Below are 21,392 nucleotides of genomic sequence, written 5' to 3'. Positions count from 1 at the left end.
ATGATAGGGAACAGTATGCAACCAACCTGAAAACCTCCTGAAGCATGACTTAAATTCTTTTAAATCATTAATTGGAGATTCTTTGGTAGGAAGATAAGTAAGGAAGGGAAAACTAGTCACAGGGTTCAATACATATCATGGAGATTCTCAGCTCATCAGCAATCTCAGGCTTCACTGAAGGCTAGGCTCACTGTCTAGGACTAAGAAGATCATAGCTCATTTGTACCTGCAATTTTGATCATTTATAATTCTTTCCTTTCTCTCTAAAGCAAATGAATCAGTGAAGGATACCTGAACAATATGGAATAACAATTTTCATAAACCACCCACAGCAATTTCCTAGACTTCTAATTCTGCTACTACCCAGATATGGGCAAGTTCTCTCTCTAGGCATCATCTAGTCCAACCTTATTCCTCAAAATGAAAGGTGCCATTTTTCCTTTATAGGTAAGTAGAATCAGCATATGGTAGAAAGAAGACTGGAAAAAAATCAAGGAAATCTGGGTGGGCTCCAGGCCAGGTTCTGTCCTTAACTCCCTGCATAATGTGGGCCAAATTACTTCTCTTCTCTGAGTCCAGGGTTTCTCATCTATAAAATCAGGAGGCCTCAAAGGTTATTTCCATCTTGAACATTCTATGTTTTAAAGTTCCTTCCACCTCTAACACTTTATGATCCTCAACATCAAGTCTATTATGTAAATATTGATAATTACTGCTATATCTTCACATCCTATCTAGCTATCCATACTGGGCATCTTGCCTTCTGTTTTTCTGTGGTATTGCTTCTTCCCAATTGGAACATTATCATCTATGATGGACCTATAGAAACCATTATCCCAGTTCCTAGGGAAATTAATTCACTCATTTTGAGAATTGCTGCTCTGGGATTGAGCTGTTCTGGCTGGCAAAAAAGTGACTGCAAACTCACCTAATTAAGACAGACAAGACCACGCTTTTCTTTTCTTTCAATTATTCATCTGCCCTGTCACAGTGATTATATATCTCATCCCTTCTCCTCCCAACATATACATTTTTCACTTCTTGTTCTGGGCACACTAATCAAATGAAAGTACCATTGCTTCTGACAAAGTCATCACAATCAATTGCCTTATGAATCAACTCAGTATTCCTGTAACTCTTAAGAAAAAATCTCAGTTCCCTAGATACTACCACTCCCTCCCATATGGGGTACCCCTACCTCTCTGATAGAATTCAAACTCATAGAAGAGTATCTCTCTCTCTGTTTCTTTTTCTGTCTCTCTTTTTTGCTGATTCTGTCTCTGTCTCTTTCTTTTTTCTCTGTCTCTTCTGTATTCTCAGACCTTTGTAAAGTGCTTTAACAGTATAGTAAAGGGTTAATAATTGCTCCTTCACAATTGCTCTTTCAAAGAAATTCATTTACATAGAGATATTATATTCCAAATTTATAGACATATTATAGATTATTACAATTTATTCAAAAGGTATTATAGAATACATTAATGATTGGTGACATAGTGAGAACAGGAGGCAATAGAAAGTCCAAGTGACAAAATGATATGAAAGGAAAAAATCAGAGGCAGACCACCCTTCCTGTCCCCACATTACTCTGCTCCAGGACGTGGAGTAGATTTTACTGTTGAGGGTTACTTTGAAAATAGGGAAGAGAACTGCATAAAATGAGAATCGTTTCAACCTGCAGTAGGAAAGTGAGAAATTGCACTGATGAATTCAAGAATTCATCAAAGTAAGTAAACTATGCAGAAGTGCAATTAGCACTAAGATATTTAGTATACAGCATTATTGTCTTCAGGCTTAGTTGTGAAAAAAATATACCAGGACCTCATTACATTAAGGTTGGTCATTCTATGAGTAAGACTATGGGTCATCCAACATGTGAAACTGCTAAGTTAAGTGTTGCTGAAAGCAGATGAATCTTTCATCCTTCACCCTGGCCAGTTAAGCCTTATGAAGGGACTGATACTGATTTGAAAATTTGAGACTCTTACTTCTAACCACTAATAAGCTATTCACAATCAAAATTCACATTCAAAAAATTCAAAGCTTTAGTGCTGTCAGTTTTGGAATACCAGGATCTTGCTTCCTCTAGCCTTCCATCCCTTTTCTCCTGCTTCTATTCCAGACACATGACTTGTGTCACCCTAATCTGGGCTAGCCCCCTGCCAGGTCCTCATCTGTGGGACTCTCAGGACCATGAGGATTTTAATAGTTTGGTATCGAATTCACTTAAATGCTTAGCCCGCACCATCACTACCCCCCCCCACTATTCTCCCCCTTTCTCCCAGGGCAACACACCGAAGACTGGCGGGTCCTCTCAGGTCCTGCCGGAGCCCGGCCCCGGGGGGCGCTGGGGGAGGAGGGGCACCGGCTCTCTTGAGGCTCAATGAGCTGAATGAGGACAGAGAAAGAAATACCATCCAGTACTGGCACCTTGCCCTCGAGGCTCCAAGGAGAGGTCGGAGCCGGAGGCTACCACAGGGGGTCTGGGGGGGTGAAGAGGTCGGCCCGGGACTAGAAGGCGCACACACACGCGCAGCACGTACCTGGGGGGGCCTCTGCCCCGACCATGCCCGTCGTCGAAGACAAAGGTCTGGTTGGTGTAGCCCTCTGAGCGGGCGCCGCTGCCCCCGGCTGCTGTCCGGGGCTGCCCCGAGGCCGCCCACTGCTCCTCCGACCCCGGCATGGGCGGCGGCCCGGGGAGGGAGGCTGCGCGCGGGGATGGCACTGCCCCGGGGCGTGGGGGCCCGAGGAGGCTGGAGAGGAGTCTGCCAAGCTCCGCCGCCCAGGCGCGGCGCGGGGCGAGGGGCGGCGCCCCCTGGGCTTCGGGCACCCGAGCGGGACAAGTGCGCGCGCGTGTCGGGGGCGAGGTGCGGGAGCCGGGGCCGGGGCCGGGGCCGGGGCCGGGGCCGGGGGTCGGGGGCCGGGGGCCGGGGCCGGGGCCGGGGCCGGGGCCGGGGCCGGGGGCCGGGGCCTCTTCCCGCCCCTCCCCTGGGGGGCGAGGCCGGGTCGGAGCCGAGGCAGAGCCGCGGCGCGGGGCCGGGCGGGCGGGCGGGCGGGCGCGGAGGACCAGCACGAGCTGCTGCGGGCACTTTCCATCAGCCACTTCACCCGTGTCTTGGCGGAAAGTGGGGCTTTAAGACACTATGATCATGTTTTTCTATCTCCCCCCAAAACACCCCAACACACACACACACACACACACACACACACACACACACACACACACAGACACACACAGACACAGACACAAACACAGACACACACATAGACACAGACACACACAGACACACAGAGACACAGACACACACACACACACAAAGACACACAGACACACTCAAAGACGAACAGACACACAGGCACACAAAGACAGACTCACACAGACACACAGACAGCCACAAAGACAGCCACACAGACACACAGACACACACAGAGACACACACAGACACACACAGACACAGAGACACACAGAGACACACACACAGATACACACACAGACACAGACACACAGAGACACAGAGACACAGACACACACAGACACAGACACACACACAGACACACACAGACACAGACACACACACAGACACACACAGACACACTCAAAGACACAGACACACTCAAAGACGAACAGACACACAGGCACACAAAGACAGACTCACACAGACACACAGACACACACAAAGACAGACACACAGACAGACTCACAAAGACACACAGACAGCCACAAAGACAGACACACAGACACACACAGACACACACACAGATACACACACAGACACAGACACACAGACACAGAGACACAGACAGACACAGACACACACATAGACACACACAGACACAGACACACACACAGACACACACAGACACACACAGACACAGATAGACACAGACACACTCAAAGACGAACAGACACACAGGCACACAAAGACAGACTCACAGAGACACACAGACACACACAAAGACAGACACACAGACACACAGACACACACAGAGACACACAGAGACACACACAGACACACACAGAGACACACACACAGATACACACACAGACACAGACACACAGAGACACAGAGACACAGACACACACAGACACAGACACACACACAGACAGACACACAGACACATTCAAAGACACACAGACACAAAGACAAACAGACACACAGACACACACAAAGACAGACTCACACAGACACACACAAACACAGACACACACAGACACACACAGACACACACACAAACACACCCCCTCGAGCTGGAGGGGATTCCCGTTCCTGTAGGAGCGCGCCATCTGCTGGCTTTGGCCGGAAATTGTGGTCACCAATAGAGTTTCCGCGGGCCTTTCCTTGGGGCCGCCAGGGGGCGCAGGGAGCGAGCCTGGGGCCTGAAGCCGTGACTCCAGAGCCCAAGATTCCGGTTCCTGAGTTCAAGTCCGGCCGCAGACACTCAGTGGTCACTGAACCCCGTTTGTCTCCTCACTTATACAGTCAGCTGAGAAGGAATGGCAAACCACAGAGCAGTTCTGCTCAGAAAATTCCCACATGAGGGCACAAGACATAAATGAACAATAAAATTTTCTAAAATTAAAATTTCATCCAGAGTATTTAAAACTATGACACAATTAGAGAAATTTTTAATAGATCTCTATTTGAATGGGAAGGAACCCTAGATTGGTTGTCAGGAAACAAAGGTTTAGACTTTTCATTATTTTCTGTGAATTCCTGGGGAAATCTTGTGTCTTTTATCAGACTTTGTTTCCTCTTCTAATTAAATGAGGGAATTATACTGGATAATGGAGAGGCGGTATCAATGGGAAGAGATCTGGTTTTGGATTGGGAAGGCTTGGTTTCAATCCTGCTCTGTCCTTTGCTACTTGCAACTTTCAGCAAGTCACAACCTCTCTGTCCCTATCCAATGAAGGGTTTTGGTTCTGATAACTTTGAAGGTCCCTCCCAGCTCTAAGCTCATAATCTTACTATCATTAAAGATACCTGGGCTCTACAGGTCTATTTTATTCCAATAAGACTCCATCACCTGTTTAAAACATCTTACTGAATCTTTTTTTTTTTTTTAGGTATTTGCAAGGCAGTGGGGTTAAGTGACTTGCCCAACGTCACCCAGCTAGGTAATTATTATGTGCCTAAAACAGGATTTGAACACAGGTCCTCCTGACTCCAGGGCTGGTGCTCTATCCACTGCACCACCTAGCCGCCCATCTTATTGAATCTTTACAACATCCCTGGAAAGCAGGCAGGACATATGCTATTTTCTCCATTCTTCATATAAAGAAGGTGATGGTGAAAAGACTTTCTCCAAGATCAGGTAACAGATTAGTGATACAGGTAGGACCAGGATCCTGAGTTCCTGACTTCAGGTCCAGGGCTCTTTGCACTAACCCACAATATTTCTGAGGTGATTGAGGAGGTGGCAAAGATTAGTGGAGAGGGGGAGTGGTGTTTTCCCTGCTAACCAAAGAGGTAAGAACATAGGATAATATTATTATGACCATAATAATAGGGATTTGAAATTTATATAGGCAGCAGTGGTAGGGTGAACGTACCTGAAGTCAGGAAGACCTTAATTCAAAGTCCAACATTCTTTCCAGCATGACTTTCTCTACAAATTTGCAGACTTCTGTCAGTAAAGCACTTTGCAAACATCTGATTTGGACCTTTCAACAACCCTGTGAGGAAGGTACTATGGGTTTTGTTATCCTAGTTTTTGACAGATGAGGAAACTGAGCTCCAGAGAAATTCAGGGAGTGACCATAGTTACACATGTAGTATCAGAGGAAGGTTTTGAACTCATGTATTTCCGATTATCAGTTTGGTCCTCAACTATCTCTCACTTAGCCGGCACAGTAGATACACATTTTCATTGTCTTTTTTATTTTTTTCAACTGCACACACATAATACACAAATGTATTTAGAACATTTAATGCGAAGAGAACAGAGCAGTTTAGAGCATCCAAAATATCTCAGATCTTTGAGCTTGAAGGGACCTTAAGAGGTTATTTGAGCTAGTTTCCTTTCTTTCACCAGTGTAAAACTAAGGAATTTGTATAAACTAAGGTCCACAGAGAAGAAATTATTTGCTTAAAGTTATATTGTCAGTCAGATGGTAGCTAGATGGTACAGTATATAGTGCACCAGGCATGGAGTCAGGAAGATCTGAGTTCATATCCAGCCTTGATGATGATGACTTTTGTCCTTTGTTCTCAAGGAAGACTTCACATCAGGAGGTGATGCCAGGACAAGCACATGGAATTTGAGGGAGGGGAGGTTGTGCTAAGTCACCTGCCTCACTTTTTCCTCCAGAGCCATCTGGGTCCAGTGACCAGATACGAATGAAGACAACTGGAAATGGTCCTGGATGTGAAACAATCAGGGTTAAGTGATTTGCCTAAGGTCACACAGCTAGTAAGTGTAAAGTGTCTGAAGTTGAATTGGAACTCATCCTCCTGACTTTAAAACTATCTACTTCATCACCTGGCTGCCCAGATCCATCATCATCATCATCATCATCATCATCATCATCATCATCATCATCATCATCATCATCATCATTTACCTTAGTTCCTTATCTGTAAAATGGAAACATCCTAAAGAAGGAAATGGCAAATACTCCAGGATGTTTGACAAGAAAATTCCACGGACAAGTCCACAGGGTTACCTATGAATGACTAGACAACAATAACATTGGCAGTCATTGGCAGGGCCAAGACTAACATCCAGACCTCTTGACCAACATTCCACTGCTCTCTTCCTGTGAAGGAAAGGGAAGGCTTTGTAGAGAAGACCACTAAGAGGGTTACATTGAAGGTAAAAGGAGGTTGCTTTACTGTCCATTTTCTTAGCATCATTGGACCTGTACAATAAGAACAACTACTGTATTACCTCCCTTATAGTTTATATCAAGGATTCAGGATCATAGACTGAGAGATGGAAGTAGCTACCTACTCCGATCCACTTATTTTGCTAATGAAGAAGTTGAGGCTCAAATGGGTTCTTTAGGTATTAAAAATCATGTTTACATATATGCCTTACATTAAGCAAACTTGGAAGTTAAATATTTAGGATTTGTAGCATAGACACATGGCCAAATTCTTCATTATCTGAAAGGCATTTTTTCTCAGCTCACACTTTCTGGTCCCCTTGTAGGCAAGGTTTGAGCCTGAAGACACAAAGATATATCTTATTAAAGACACTATTTGCCCATGTGCCTGCACTATGTTCTGCCATTAACTTTTTTTTTTACAAGGCAATGAGGTTAAGGGACTTGCCCAAGCTAAGTAAGTTGCCCAAGATAAGTTGTCTGAGGCTGGAATTGAACTCAGATCCTTCTGACTCCAGGACTGGTGCTCTATCTGCTGTGCCATCTAGCTATCCCTTGCCAATAACTTCTTCATGATACTTTTCCTCAGGTTCGACTTACCCTGCACCACAAACTCCCCTGCTTTACTTCTCTAGTGAAGCATTTTCATGGTGCTGTAACTAACCACAGTCACAGGGTTGACCCTCCACTCATAGATGCATATAATGTATACGGAGCCATGCATGCACACATCCCTCTTTCAGCATGTTCACATATATGCTCCTAAAGAGACACATATACATATTATCACAAATACTTTTACCATAAGATGGAAGTTATTCTTATGAATCCTTAACTGCTATTGTTGTTTCAGTAGTGTCTGACTCTTTGTGATTCCTTTTTTTTTTTTAAGGTTTTTGCAAGGCAAATGGGGTTAAATGGCTTGCTCAAGGCCACACAGCTAGGTAATTATTAAGTGTCTGAGACTGGATTTGAACCCAGGTACTCCTGATTCCAAGACTGGTGCTTTATCCACTCTGCCACCTAGCCGCCCCCCTTGTTTTTGGTTTTCCTGGAAAAGATACTTGGCAGAGATCCTTCTGTAGCTCATTTTACAGATGAGGAACCTGAGGCAATAGTGATTTGTCCAAGATCACACAATTAGTGAGAATCTGGGGCTAGATTTGAACTAGGAATGTTGGGTCCAGTACTCCACTACCCAGATGCTCCATAATTTGCAACAGAGTATTCTAAAGTGCTGTTCAAATCCCTTCACTACTTTACATTTGTAGTCTCAAAGGTCTCCCTCTTTCCCTTAGATCCTTAGCAACATAAACTGTCTACAGTTGACGGTATGTTTTGTGGAGTAGGGTGGTGGGTGGATGGAGGGTGGCATGCTGGAAGAGGCTCCCTAAGTCAATCTAAAATAAACATAAAGATTTTTTGTTTTTCTAGGTGCATTTTCCAACATCATTCAGTTCCATCTGGAACTAATGGACATTTCCTCAGAAGTCAGGAGGCTAGGGTAACAGGATTTAAAACCAGAAAGGATCTTAGTGATTATCTAGTCTACTGTCTTCATTTCACAAATGAGGAAAATGAGGCTCAGTGATGTTTGTCCTTCATTCTCAAAAAAAGTCCAGGACCTCAGGGAGGTGATGCTATAACAAGCAAGTGAACTGGATTGAGTAAGGGGGAGCTGTGCTAAGTCATCAGCCTCATTTTCTCCTCCAGAGCCATCTGGGTCCAGTGCCCAGATATGAATGAAGATAACTGAAGATGGCCCTGGATGACCTTTGTACATGAAGGTCTTTTCCAGGTCACAGTTTGACTGAGGCAGCACCCATTTTGCTATTATGGTTAAGTAAAAGTGATAGAGGTGAAGAGATCAAGAATGACCACTTCTAAAAGGAAAAAAAAATTAACCTGGGAGGGTAAGACCCTCAGGATTTCCTCACTGATCAAGAAGAGTCAATCTGGGAGGAGAAGATCATTAAGGTTTCTGGTCAAAACAGAAACAATTACTGTTTGAATTCATGTTGAACCAATAAGGGCCCAAACCATGACCAAGTGGGCTTAGCCTAAGACTAAATCAAGGAGAGCCAGAGTGATTTCGGACTTGTAAACTCCAAGAAATCTTACCAGGACTTTAAGCAAAGCACACACAAGAATGAGAAGAAAAGAAGAAAGAAAGAAAGATAGAAAGAAAGGAAGCAAAGTGGAAAGAAAGAAAGAAAAAAAGAAAGGTAGTATAGTTCAACTTGCCAGTGGTGGGACAGCTCCTATCACTCACAGAAGTTGATATTTGTCCTTTGTTCTTGAAGAAGACCATGACATCAGGGTGATGATGTCATGGTATGCTTGTGAATGGGATTTGAGTAAGGGGATGCTTTGTCCAAGGTTATACTGCTAGGAAATGGCAGAAACAGGATTTGAACACGGATATTTGAACCACCCTATTAATTCAAAACTTTTCTGAGTATACCACACTGTCTGGAAGGGTAGGAACTAGATAGGAAGATTCAAGAATATAGTAGACAAAGAAATAGCTTTGCTTGTTGTGGCTAAGCATTACCCTCCAGTTTTTGTTAATCCCTGTTAAATTAATTAATTAGAACATATCTAATCACTCTAGGCAACTTAATTTATCAGATATTTTCATCTTTGTCAGGATGGTCTGACTGGACTAGGATACTTACAGGAGAGAGGGAAGACTAGGTGGAAAAGACTGGTAAAAGAGAGGAGGGGTCCAGACATAAATGATGCAGTTTGAAGGAATGTGAACCAGGATGGTTGAATTGTATCCCCCATTTTCATTTAAAAACACTTTAAGAGCTGTAAAGCACTATGCAAATATAAGATATTTCTATTATTGGTTTGCATCTGTGAATTCATTGGCCCAAGGATCACCCAGTGTGAAACCTGCTTCCCAAAATGCAAATGAGCAATTCGTTTGTATTCTATTATCTCAAAATAGAAATTCTCTGTGTTTTCTAGGGACCCCTGAGGTCTCCAAGACTTTTTCAGGGAGTCCTTCAGGTCAAAATTATTTTAATAATACTAAGACTTTAATTTTCTAATAAAAATAAATATTCATAGACATATCAACAAATGCTCTTGGAGAGAGAAAACCTCAATAGTTTTTAAGAGCACAAAGGGGTTCTGAGGCCAAATAATTTGAGAAATAATATCGTAAAGGTTTGTCTAATAGCACTGAGAGGCTCAATGACTTAAAAAGAATAACTACCAGGCCCTGTGCTAAGTACTTTATAATTACCTCATTAAATCCTCCTTTCTGGAAGGTAAGGGCTATTATTATCTCCTATTTCACAGATGGCAAAACTGAGGCAAACAGAAGTTAAATGACTTGCCCAGGGTCATATAGCCAGTGAGTATCTCCTGCTAGATAACTCAGTTCTTTCTGACTTCAGGACCATTTACTCCATCTGGCCCATAATCATACATTTATTATTATTATTATTATTATTATTGTTGTTGTTGTTGTTGTTGTTGGCGAATTTATAACATCAGGGGCAAGACTGCAGAACAGGTCTTCCTGACCCCAAAACTGGTCCTATTATATGCCCTTGAGGATTGTGACTTTGTTTTTGCCTTCTTTGTACCTCTAGCATTTAGCACAGGGCCCAATACTTAATTAAATGCTTAATAAATATTTGTTGTCTAACAGATTATATCAATTCTCATTTCTATTATTTTGGGGTTTTTTGCAAGCCCACCTATTATATGAGGTTCTTTGAAGGCAGGGATTGGCTTTCTTTTTTTTATTGTATCCCCATGCAGCATTTAGTATAGTATCTGGCACATTAGTAGGTGCCTAATTAATATTTATTGAATTGGATTGGGAACTAATTTAAAAATGTTTATAAATGTTCTACTAAGTTGTAGGCACTGGAGGAAAAAATGCCAAGTCTTAGATGAAAAAGGAGAAGAGGGGATGACTGACAGAGATGCTGTGAAGGGAAAAAGACAACATAGCAACTGAGGAGAAGATAATAGTAGTGTCAAGATTTTTGTTGTTATTAGTCTTTTGTTCTGGAAGAGGACTAATGACATCAGCAGGGTGATGCCTTGACTTGCAAGTGCATAGGATTAAAGTGACTTGGGACTGTGCAACATCATCAACCTCTGTGTCTCTTGCCAAGGGTTATGGAAGTTCAGTAAGACATAGGTCAAAGATGATGGGTGATAGCTCCAGATATAGTTGGAGACCTTGGTCTTTTTAAGCTAAGGTCTTTCCCGGTTCTTAGTTTGTCTGAGACAGCACTAGGTAAGAATTGAGGAAAAAGATGGCCTAATTTGACTTCATAAAAGAATCAATCTGGGAGGGGAAGACCCTCTGACCAGAACAAAAACAATTGCTATTTACAGTCACTCTGAGTCACAAAAACCCAAACTATGAGCAAGTGAGGTTAGAACTGGGATCTATTTTTCACCAATCAGTAAGAGACAGAGTGATTAGGTTTAAAGGCTTAGTCAAGTAGCTCCATTTGAATTCCAATGAGCTTTATCAAAGCCTGGTTTATCAGAGCTATATTTCAAGAAATCATAAATGGGGGAAGCTAGGTGGTGCAGTGGCTAGAGCATTTGCCCTGGAGTCAGGAGGACCTGAGTTCAAATGTGACCCCAGACACTTAATAATTATCTAGCTGTGTGACCTTGGGCAAGTCACTTAACCCCGTTGCCTTAAATAAAAAAATTCTAAAACAGACAAAAAAAAAGAAATCATAAATGAAAACTGCATGAGACAAAGGAATTAATTGACCTAGTTTTTTTAAAAAGAACAAATAGGGAAGTAAAAAAAAAAATCTAGTCCCCGAATTCCAAGCTATACTGCGAGGCATAATCAATCAAAATTGTTATTCCTTTGTCCAGAGCACCCATATGTGAGGGAATAACTTCCCATATGGGCAGAGGAAGAGAAGGAATAGAAGGAGCAGCAGCAGTGTCAAGAAAACTCATGAGAGAGTGCCATCTAGGTATTTAGCAATTTCCAATACTTCTGAGAAATCATGAGGAATGAGAACTGAGAAAAAGCCATTGGAATGAACAATGAAGATACTCTTGGCAATAAAACAGTGTGGCCCAAAGAAAACAATAGAATGGTGCTTTGGAAAGATTACCAGAATTGGACTTGGGTTCAAATCCTATTTGTGTTCTTAATAGTCATGTTCATTGTTCAATCATTTAATTTCTTTGAAATTCAGTTTCCACATCTGTTCAATCATTTTTCAGTTATGTCTGACTCCTCATGACTCCATTTTCATGGTAAAGATACCATTTCCTTTTTCAGATCATTTTACAGATGAGGAAATTGAGGCAAATAAGGTTAAGTGATTCGCCTAGGGTCTGTAGAAGGGGGATTAATATTTATTATGGTTGTGAGAAAAGTTTTTTGAAAATCTTAATATATATTATTGATCATTAATTCATCAAATAAGTGTTTGTATCTAACCTATTGTGTCTAGGGCAGCTAGGAGGTATAATGGATGAAATGCTGAGCCTAGAGTCAGGCAGACTTGTTTTCCCAAGTTCAGATCTAACTAACCATTTAATCCAGGGCAGGTCATTTAATTTTGTTTGCCTCAGTTTTCTGAGACATTATGTAAAATGAACTGGAGAAGGAAATGGTAAACCACTCTAGTATCTTTGCCAAGGAAACCCCAAATGAGGTCACAAAGAGTTGGATATGACTGAAACAACAACAAAATTGTGTGTAGACCTGTGTGGTAGATTATTGTGGAGAGATACAAAGACATTGTGCCTGCCCTCATCAGGCTTACAATTTATTTGAACTACAGAGCACCAAAAATAGACATAAATAATATAAAAGACTACATGAAAAGTATATTAAAGAACAGAACTAAGTCTTAAGTTTCAGTATTTACTTCCTTTTTCCCCTTAGAACTAAGTCTTATGTGATCTACTGTGTGAATCAAGGAAGATTTCACAGAAGTAAAAAAAAAAAGAGTGGAGTATTTGAGTTGATTTTTAAAGGGTGGGTAGAGATTATTGTTAACAGACCTTGAGGACTTTTCCCATATACATATGGGTGCCATATGAGTCACAAAGTTTAACTTTGGATGAAATTTGATTGCAACCTCATTCAAGGCACTTTGAGCGTGAAAAAGGATCATGAAGAGTCCTCCCCCTGATCCTGCCCTCAGCTTTGAATCATTCTTTGAATCACAACAGCTTTGGGAAAACTTTTTTTATTTTCTTCAGACAACAGAAGAAAGTTCGTCCCAAACTATGCCTCAGGCCCCCTTAACCCTTCAATATATTTAGCTCATGGTTCTCTATTTTTTTTTCACAAAAAAACTCATAATCAAAAGACTCATATTTGACTTCTGGCTCTTCTAATGACTTGCTATGTGACTATAGCCAAGTTGTTTCAACTCTCTAGGCCTCAATTTTCACCTGTAAACTATAGAAATGAACGAAATTGACCTCTAAGTCCCTTGACATTTTTGTTGCTAAAAATCAGATAAAAAAATAGCAGATATAACAGAAAGATTTGGAGACCTCAAGGAACATCTAGTTTAACACTCCATGACCAAGAATACCTTCTATGTTATCTAATCTTTTCTAGAGAAGGACTTGATCATGAACCCACTACCTTCTGAGGTGGCCTATTCCATTTTTTTGACATCTTTGATTATTTTTTTGTTTTTGGAAGGCAATGGGGTTAAGTGACTTGCCCAAGGTCCCACAGCTAGGTAATTATTAAGTGTCTGGGGTCACATTTGAACTCAGGTCCTCCTGACTCCAGGGCCAGTGCTCTATTCTCTGCACCACCTAGCTGTACCCATCTCTGTTTTTAGGCAACTATTCTCTTGAATCTTTATGCTACACCTTGTGGGACTCAGCTGAAAAAGTTCAATTCCTCTTTAACTGGTATTATGGTTTTTAGAAATGCTTTCACAGAATTATCCAGCCTTATCAAAGACCACTCAGTCCATCCTATATCTGAATAATGAACAATAATAAAATAACATTTATACGATACTTATTATATTATGTGCTTTTATCTCATGTGATCCTCACAACCCTAGGATATAGGTACTATTACTGTTTACAGATCAGGAAATTGAGTTAAATAGAAGTTGTTACCCACAGTTACACAATTAGTGTCTGAGGTTGGATTTGACACTTTTTGACTCCATTTTGAGCACTTTGTCCACTGTACTTGTCCACTTTGTCCACAAACACTCAGGAATAAAGGAATAAAAATCTCTTTCACGATAAATGCAATGAGGAGTCATGTAACCTTGCCTTTAAGACTCTTAGGTGGAGGAAAGAGTGGTAGTGCTCCTTCCCTCTGAAGAAAAGGTCTAATTGTTATGACATTTTTCCATATGTGAAGTCAAAATTGATGTGTGTGTGTGTATATATAAAAGATGAAGAATTCAAATCACTAACTTCAGATGAGTTTTAACCAAGGGAAAGAATTGACAGATGTAATTATGTTTTCAGAACTAGATGTTGTGTGTAAAAGTAAACTTGGAACACATGAGTAATTGCTCTGCTATGGCAGGTCACATTTTAGCTTCTGGGAAGATTCTCCAGAAATGAATTCAAGCTCTGCTGTCCCTTCAGTATGGTTCAGGACCATGTTAGAATTTTGTAGGTGAGTCCTTTCTGTTCTGTTTCCAGGATCATGGAGAATCATTTACATTGTATAATATAGCATCTAATCTCTTTATTTATAATAAGGAAACTGGGGCACAAGGGGGAGTAACTTAATGTCACAGATAGCAAATGGCAAAATTGAGAGAGAAACTTTAGTTTTTAAACTTCAAATCAGAGCTCTGGGCCTTCCAATCCCTCCCATATGTGATATAGGGCAAAACAACCCTGTCACCATCTGGCATGAGCCTTGGGACAGCAGAGAATTAGCATTGTTGGCTAATCAGAGATAATTGCACATAATATTAGCAAATAAAAATCGTACTGGAGGCTACAAATCATCTTAGGCAGTGGAAAGTGGAATGTTGGCCCCACAGTGCCATCTAGTAGGAAAGGGCTAGAATATGGAATCACTGTCTCTTCACAGAGTCCTTCTTATGCTATCTAGCACCATGCTTAAACAGGATCTTGTTTTGTTTTTGTTTATCAGATGGGTATAAAATTTCCCCCAAAAGGCTGTTCCAACAGAGCTAAGACTGTATTATCATCTCCCACTCCTTAGATAGTTCAATACTGGATATCCAGCAGAGAATCAAGAAATGTATAGAGTAGACCCTAGCTTGAATCCTTGCTGGGTTGCCTCTTTGGGTCTGTTTTCCCATCTTTATAATGAAGGACTGGACTAGATTATCTTTCATATACATACTACACAATTTTAAATCTATATTTCTCTGCAAGCAGATAGCATGATGTAATGGTAAGAACTCCCTATATGGCATCAGACGACCTAGGTATACATTCCAGTTTTTTCCTTTATTTTTTAAGGTTTTTTCAAGGCAATGGGGTTAAGTGACTTGCCCAAGGCCACACAGCTAGGTAATTATTAAGTGTCTGAGGCCAGATTTGAACTCAGGTACTCCTGACTCCAGGTCTGGTGTTTTATCCACTTTGCCAACTAGCCATCCCACATTTCAGTTTTTCTAATTACATTTGGGTTGACACTGGAAAAGTCAGTTAACCTCTCTGATTTTTTACTTTCTTTTTCTGCCAAATGAGCTAGATTTGCCCTGGATGATCTTTTGGATTTCCTCATACTCCAAATCCTATGATCCTAACTGTTACCTGAATTAAACAGCCTTTTCTCAAAGATGACCCAGTACTTTCCATTTCATACCATCAGGTAAAAATAGAAGGCAGGATATGTTCTGAAGGCTATGTATAAATCACACCACCGAAACTAAGAGTCACAGTCCTCCTCAACCTGACAAAATAGTCTGGCAGATAGATCAAGAGGTGGGATGTTGACAGACAGAAATTGCCTTCTCTGTTCTGTGGCTGCCTCTCTGTGTGGCCTTAGGCTAGTCACCGGCTGAATTTCCTTGGCTTGGCTTACCCCTAAATGGGTAAATCTTAAATCCATGAAGCTCCCCATGTAGCTGGGAAGGGAGCAGACTCTCCTATGGGAAATATGATCAATTCTACCTCCAGGAAAAAAAAAAGATCTGATATTCTGTGATGATGTAGGGATTGTTGTTATTATTTTTTGAAGTTCTATAATCTTTCAAAGTCTTGAGTAGATATGTAGGGTGATACTCCTTTATAATAATTGGTTGCCTTTGTCAATGCAAGATTATCTGCTTTTAGTTCATATTTATTAGTGTATTAAGTTTCTCAGAGCACTTTGTGTACAACAGTCTTGTGAACTTAGTACCCTCATTTTACAGGTGAGGAAACTGTGGCTTAGAGAGAGGTCAACAAACTAGTAAACTGATCCTGAATAAACCTAGTGCTGTACCACATCATCACTCAGTTTTCAAGGTCCAGGGCAAAATACCTGTACCAGCCTCATAATCATATCAGGATAGGAACTCAGCAATCAGGTTAATGACAAAGGAGCTTCTGCTACACATGATGGTACAAATCACCTCTTAAGAGGTCAAATCCTTTGGAGTGAGAACACTAACTGGAACTAACTGGGGGGGGGGGGGGACAGCAGTAAAAAAGGAACCATTCACTCAAGAGGATATTCCTTAAATTCAAATTCTTAGAATCACAGACTCTATCAGATCCAGAAATGAACTTATCTCATTTGATTCCTTCATTTTATAGAGGAGTAAGTACAGTAACTTGCTTAGGGGTACCCAGGGAGTTAAGGGAAGAACCTGGGTTATCAACTTGGTCTACGGATTTCCTGTTTTAGAGCTTTTTTTTTTTTTAATACCACAGATGGACCCCTTGAGCATGAGCAGTCATTTCATAATTGGTGTTTGTTCATCAAAAGGGACACTGGGTGAGAGAGAATTGCATGGCAGCTGTGAGCTTGGAACCAAGCCCATTGGGAGAATACTGCAAGCTGGTGGGGACAACTCTACCTAGGAGAAAGGGCTCATAACACCTGGGGAAATTCGGGGGAATTTCCATGAATACTTACTTTCCAAAGCAGTGATACCAAAAGGTATAGATAGGTAAAAGACTCATGAGATGGGGGAATCAGAAGGGACCTCTGATGTTCCCTAGTTCAGCCTGCTGCCAAATATAGGCTCTCTGAGCTGACTTCCACCTCTAAATCAATATGATTCTATGAATTCAATCTACTGTATCCATGACATGTAGTGAGTCCTTATATACTTGAGCACTTTAAGAAGTCAGAAACTTGATGCCTGACAATGTGTAGTTACTATATAGGCTTTCTTTTTTTAAAAAAAAAATTTTATTTAAAATTTTCCCAAAAAGGGATGTGCAGAAGCAGATCTATGGAGAGATGGGTAAAGAATAACAAAAAAAAAAGAAAAGAAAAAAGAAAAAGAAAAGAAAGAAAAGGAGGAAAAAGGAGGAAAAAAGAAAGAGGGTTATTGAGGAATGTTTTAAAAATGCACAGACAAGAACAGAAAGGACAGAAAGAGTCAGACAAAACAGGACAGTTCTGAAAGCTACAAGTTGACAGTATTATAGACTTAAAAACAAATTGTGGTAGGTAGTAGTAGTAGTAGAACTAGTAGTAGTATAAGTAGCTAGTAATGGAAGTAGTTTAGCAGTAGTAATAGTAGTAATCAGTAGTAGCTGTTAGTAGTTGTAGTAGTTTAGTAGTGGAAGTTAGTAGTAGTATTGTGGTGTTGTTTTAATAACTAGTATTTATATGGTGTCTACTTTGAGCCAGGCACTGTGCTAAATTTTATAAATATCTCAAGTGATCCTTACAACAACCCTAGGAGGTAAGTGCTATTATTCTCCTCATTTTACAGTTGAGGAAACTGAGGCAAATAGAGATTAAATGTAAGGACCTACAGCTATGTGGCAAAGTGGATAGAGCCCTCTATGGTCCCAGAGTTGGAAAGATCTGATTATCCACACACATACATCACTCAAGGCATTTAATCTCAGCCTCAGTTTCCTCCTAAAATGGGGAATAATAATAGCACCTATCTCCCAGGATTAAGAAGATCAACTAAGAAAATATTTGTAAAGCCCCTCCCACAGTATCTTGGCACATGGAGGTATTTAATAAATGCTTCTGCTTTCCAAGCTGTCTGTAATAGAGATCTGAAATTTTATTTGCCATCCTTTTTCTATTCTTCTATGTATATAAAAAATGGTGATTCTTAAGGCTTAAAATAAATTTCTTTAAAAAAGAAAAAAATCAGATTTCTCTTACATAGTATACCATTCTATTATAAACCTGAAAGCTCTAGGTAAACAGATATGGTGAAAGACCAGCCTGTCTAAGTTAGTCTTATCAGAGATTTGATCCCTAAGTGGTAAATATTTTATGCCATTTAGTTAAATCTGACAAGACCTTATTTTAAATTAGTCAACCAATAACTATTAATTCCCTTCTATGCATCAGGTACTGTGCTAAGTGTTTGAGCTACTAAGAAAGGTAGAAGACAGTTCTGGCTTCAAGATAAACACATTGTGTAAAGGCAGGTCCAATCTGAGGGGCTCAGGAAGGGCCTCTTAAATACTGTCACATCTGGGTTATGTTTTAAGGTATACAAAGTCAACTTTTGTTTTCTATTTTTTTTTTGAGGAAGCTAGATGGTGCAGTGGATAGACCAGCAGCCCTGGAGTCAGGAGGACCTGAGTTCAAATCCAACCTCAGATACTTGACACTTAATAGTTGTATAACCTTGGGAATCATTTAATCCTAATTGCCTAGTGTCCAGGGCATCTCCAGTCATCATGATCCATAAATGGCTATTGGACATAGGAGAAAGTGAGATTGGTGACTTAGCACAATCACCAAAAAAAGTCACCCCTCACTCAAGTCTAATTCACTGGCATGTCATGGCATCACCTCCCTGATGTCATAACCTTCATTGAGAATGAAGGACAAGGGGCGGCTAGGTGGTGCAGTGGATAAAGCACCGGCCTTGGAGCCAGGAGTACCTGGGTTCAAGTCCGGTCTCAGACACTTACTAATTACCTAGCTGTGTGGCCTTGGGCAAGCCACTTAACCCCATTGCCTTGCAAAAACCTAAAAAAAAAAAAGGAGAATGAAGGACAAATATCATTATCATCATGTTTAAGGAAATCTAAATATACTATGAAACAGAATGGAGAGAATATCTAATAAACTGATTTGACTCAATGAAGGGCATTTAATATTAGAAATAAGGTTGAAAAGAGGTGGGAATAAGCATGGCATATTTTGTAGGCTATTTTGTAGTTTATTCTAGAACAGTAAGTAGTAGAGGTAGGACATGATCAGACCTGTGTTTTTGGAATATCACTCTGGCAGCTGCGTGGAGGATGGTTTGGGGATGGGAGTGACTGGAAGTAGGAAGATCAATTAGAAGGCTATTTCAAAAGCTGGAGAACTGTTCAGGATCTGAACTAAGGTGGAGGTTCTAGGAATGAAGAAAGGAGGGATGAATGCAAAAAGATGATTTGGAAATAGAATCAACAAGACTTGGAAACGCCAGACCACAAGACATAGAATGCAGTTTGTGACCCTTATGGGTGGTCTCAATTGTTTTTCTCTCCCTGCAGCTTGCAAAGAAAAAAAACATAAATCTTTTTGAAAAAGCATGCTGCCCCAATTTTACACTTCTCTGGCATGGACTTAACTCTAGTCAAGGCAGATTAGAAAGGCCAAGTCAAGAAACTGCTAGCATTAATGTAAATCTCTGTGTAGGAGGATAGAAGTACCCACAGAATACTTTAAATAGTAGTGTTGTTTTTATTATTGTTATTATTTCCCATCCACTCTAATTATTAGGAAGTTCCTCCTTAGCATAAAGATGTGTTAGGAATCTGCTTCCTTGTAATTTTGTTCATCATTTCCAGTTCTCCCCTCTGGATCACCTAAGACAAGTATAGAACAAGAATATTATTTGCTTACTAAGAATTTCTAGACTGTATTTATAGAAACATTGAATTATTTAGGTCCTTTTCTCAGGACATCTAATTTTCTTGAATTAGTCTCATGGACAATCTCAGATTCTATTTTGTTTCCTATAATAAATTCTACAATGACAACAAATCAACTATTAAAATTACAGTGGTTTAGTTTAAGTGTTGTTTTTCTTCTATCTGGAGGAGATATTTAAATCACAGCAGTTCTTAAAAGAATTGTCCAGGGAATCCATGGAGATACCTCTGAGACCTTTTCAGGGAATCTGAGGTAAAACTATTATAATAAATATAATACTAAGATGTCTTAATTGCTAATAGGGTAAATATCAATAAAACACTTTTGGCAGGTCCTTGGTTTTTTTTTCCAATTATAAATATTTCACTTTTTCCACTTACATGTAAAAACCAATATACATATGCGTATATATTTAAAAAGTGTGAGATTTTTTTCCCCTCCATAGACCCTTCTTTCATTGAAAAGACAAGAAATTTGATGTTATATATTGGTGTGTATATATATATGTAGTCATGTAAAGCATGTGCATTAGTCATGTAAAAGAAAACAGACCTGGGGCAGTTAGGTGGTGCAGTGGATAGAGCACCAGCTCTGTAGTCAGGAGTGCCTGAGTTCAAATCCCACCTCAGACACTTAATAATTACCTAGCTGTGTGGCCTTGGGCAAGCCACTTAACCCCACTGTCTTGCTAAAAACAAAACAAAACAAAAAAAAGAAAACAGAACAAAAAAGAAAGTTAAAAAAATGAATTTTAAGACTTTAAAGCTGTGTTTTCTTTCACAACATGACTAAAATGTTAATGTTTCATGGTTGCTTGTGTAGAACCTATATCAAATGGCTTACTGTTGTGGAAGGGATGCAGAGAAAGCAGGAGCTCAAAATTAAAACAATAAATGTTCAAAAACTGTTTTAACATATAACTGGAAAAAAATAAAATAGTATCCAAAAAGGAAAAAAAAATGTCAAAAGATCACCGTCTCCCAGGCTGGGGTTGCCCGGCCCGGGCCCCTCTGCCCCAGGCTCCAGCGCCAGGCCGGGCTGGGCCTCTCCTCTGCCCCCGCAGCTCCCCTTCCAGCTCCGAGGCGTGGGCTCAAGGGGAAGGCGTCGGCCGCGGGTCACGTGGCCGCCGCGGGCCCAGCAGCGTGCGTGGAGGGGGCGCGGGACGCGTGGCGCGTGGGATGGGGAGAACGTGGCGCGGGCGGCGGGGACGTGCTTTGTGTTTCCCGCCGGGGTCTGGCGCCGAGAGGGGCCGCGTGGGAGAAGAGAGAAGGGAGAGGCCGCGCCGGAGCCATGGCCGCCTGGACCCCCGACCCCAGCCCGGGCCCCGCTGGGCACAGGTGTGAAAGCCGCGGCGCCGGGCAGGCTGCTCCGCCAAGGCCGAGGCTTCGGCTTCTGGGCCGGCCCGGCGGGGAAGGAAGGGGGCGCGGCGGCCCAGACCCCGGGGCCGGGAGCGGCGGCCCAGACCCCCGGGGCCGGGAGCGGCGGCCCAGACCCCCGGGGCCAGTGGCCCAGACCCCCGGCCCGGGAGCGGCGGCCCAGACCCCCGGGGCCGGGAGCGGCGGCCCA

At 41.5% G+C, this 21,392-nt stretch overlaps 1 protein-coding gene across 1 annotated transcript in view; it reads left to right on the top strand.

Moving 5' to 3' along the window:
* The first annotated feature begins 2,718 nt into the window (after positions 1-2,718).
* The window catches only part of SOHLH1 (spermatogenesis and oogenesis specific basic helix-loop-helix 1), a 30,467-nt gene continuing 11,793 nt past the window's right edge, over positions 2,719-21,392 (top strand). The window contains exons 1-3 of the mRNA XM_074193256.1: positions 2,719-2,867; positions 4,275-4,410; positions 20,811-21,163. Of these exons, the coding sequence (XP_074049357.1) occupies positions 2,719-2,867; positions 4,275-4,410; positions 20,811-21,163 (638 nt within the window). The remainder of the gene's footprint in view (positions 2,868-4,274; positions 4,411-20,810; positions 21,164-21,392) is intronic.

Source organism: Macrotis lagotis, chromosome 1, assembly GCF_037893015.1.
Source record: "Macrotis lagotis isolate mMagLag1 chromosome 1, bilby.v1.9.chrom.fasta, whole genome shotgun sequence".
Taxonomy (NCBI): Eukaryota; Metazoa; Chordata; class Mammalia; order Peramelemorphia; family Peramelidae; genus Macrotis; species Macrotis lagotis.
This window is presented reverse-complemented; position numbering and strand designations above follow the sequence as displayed.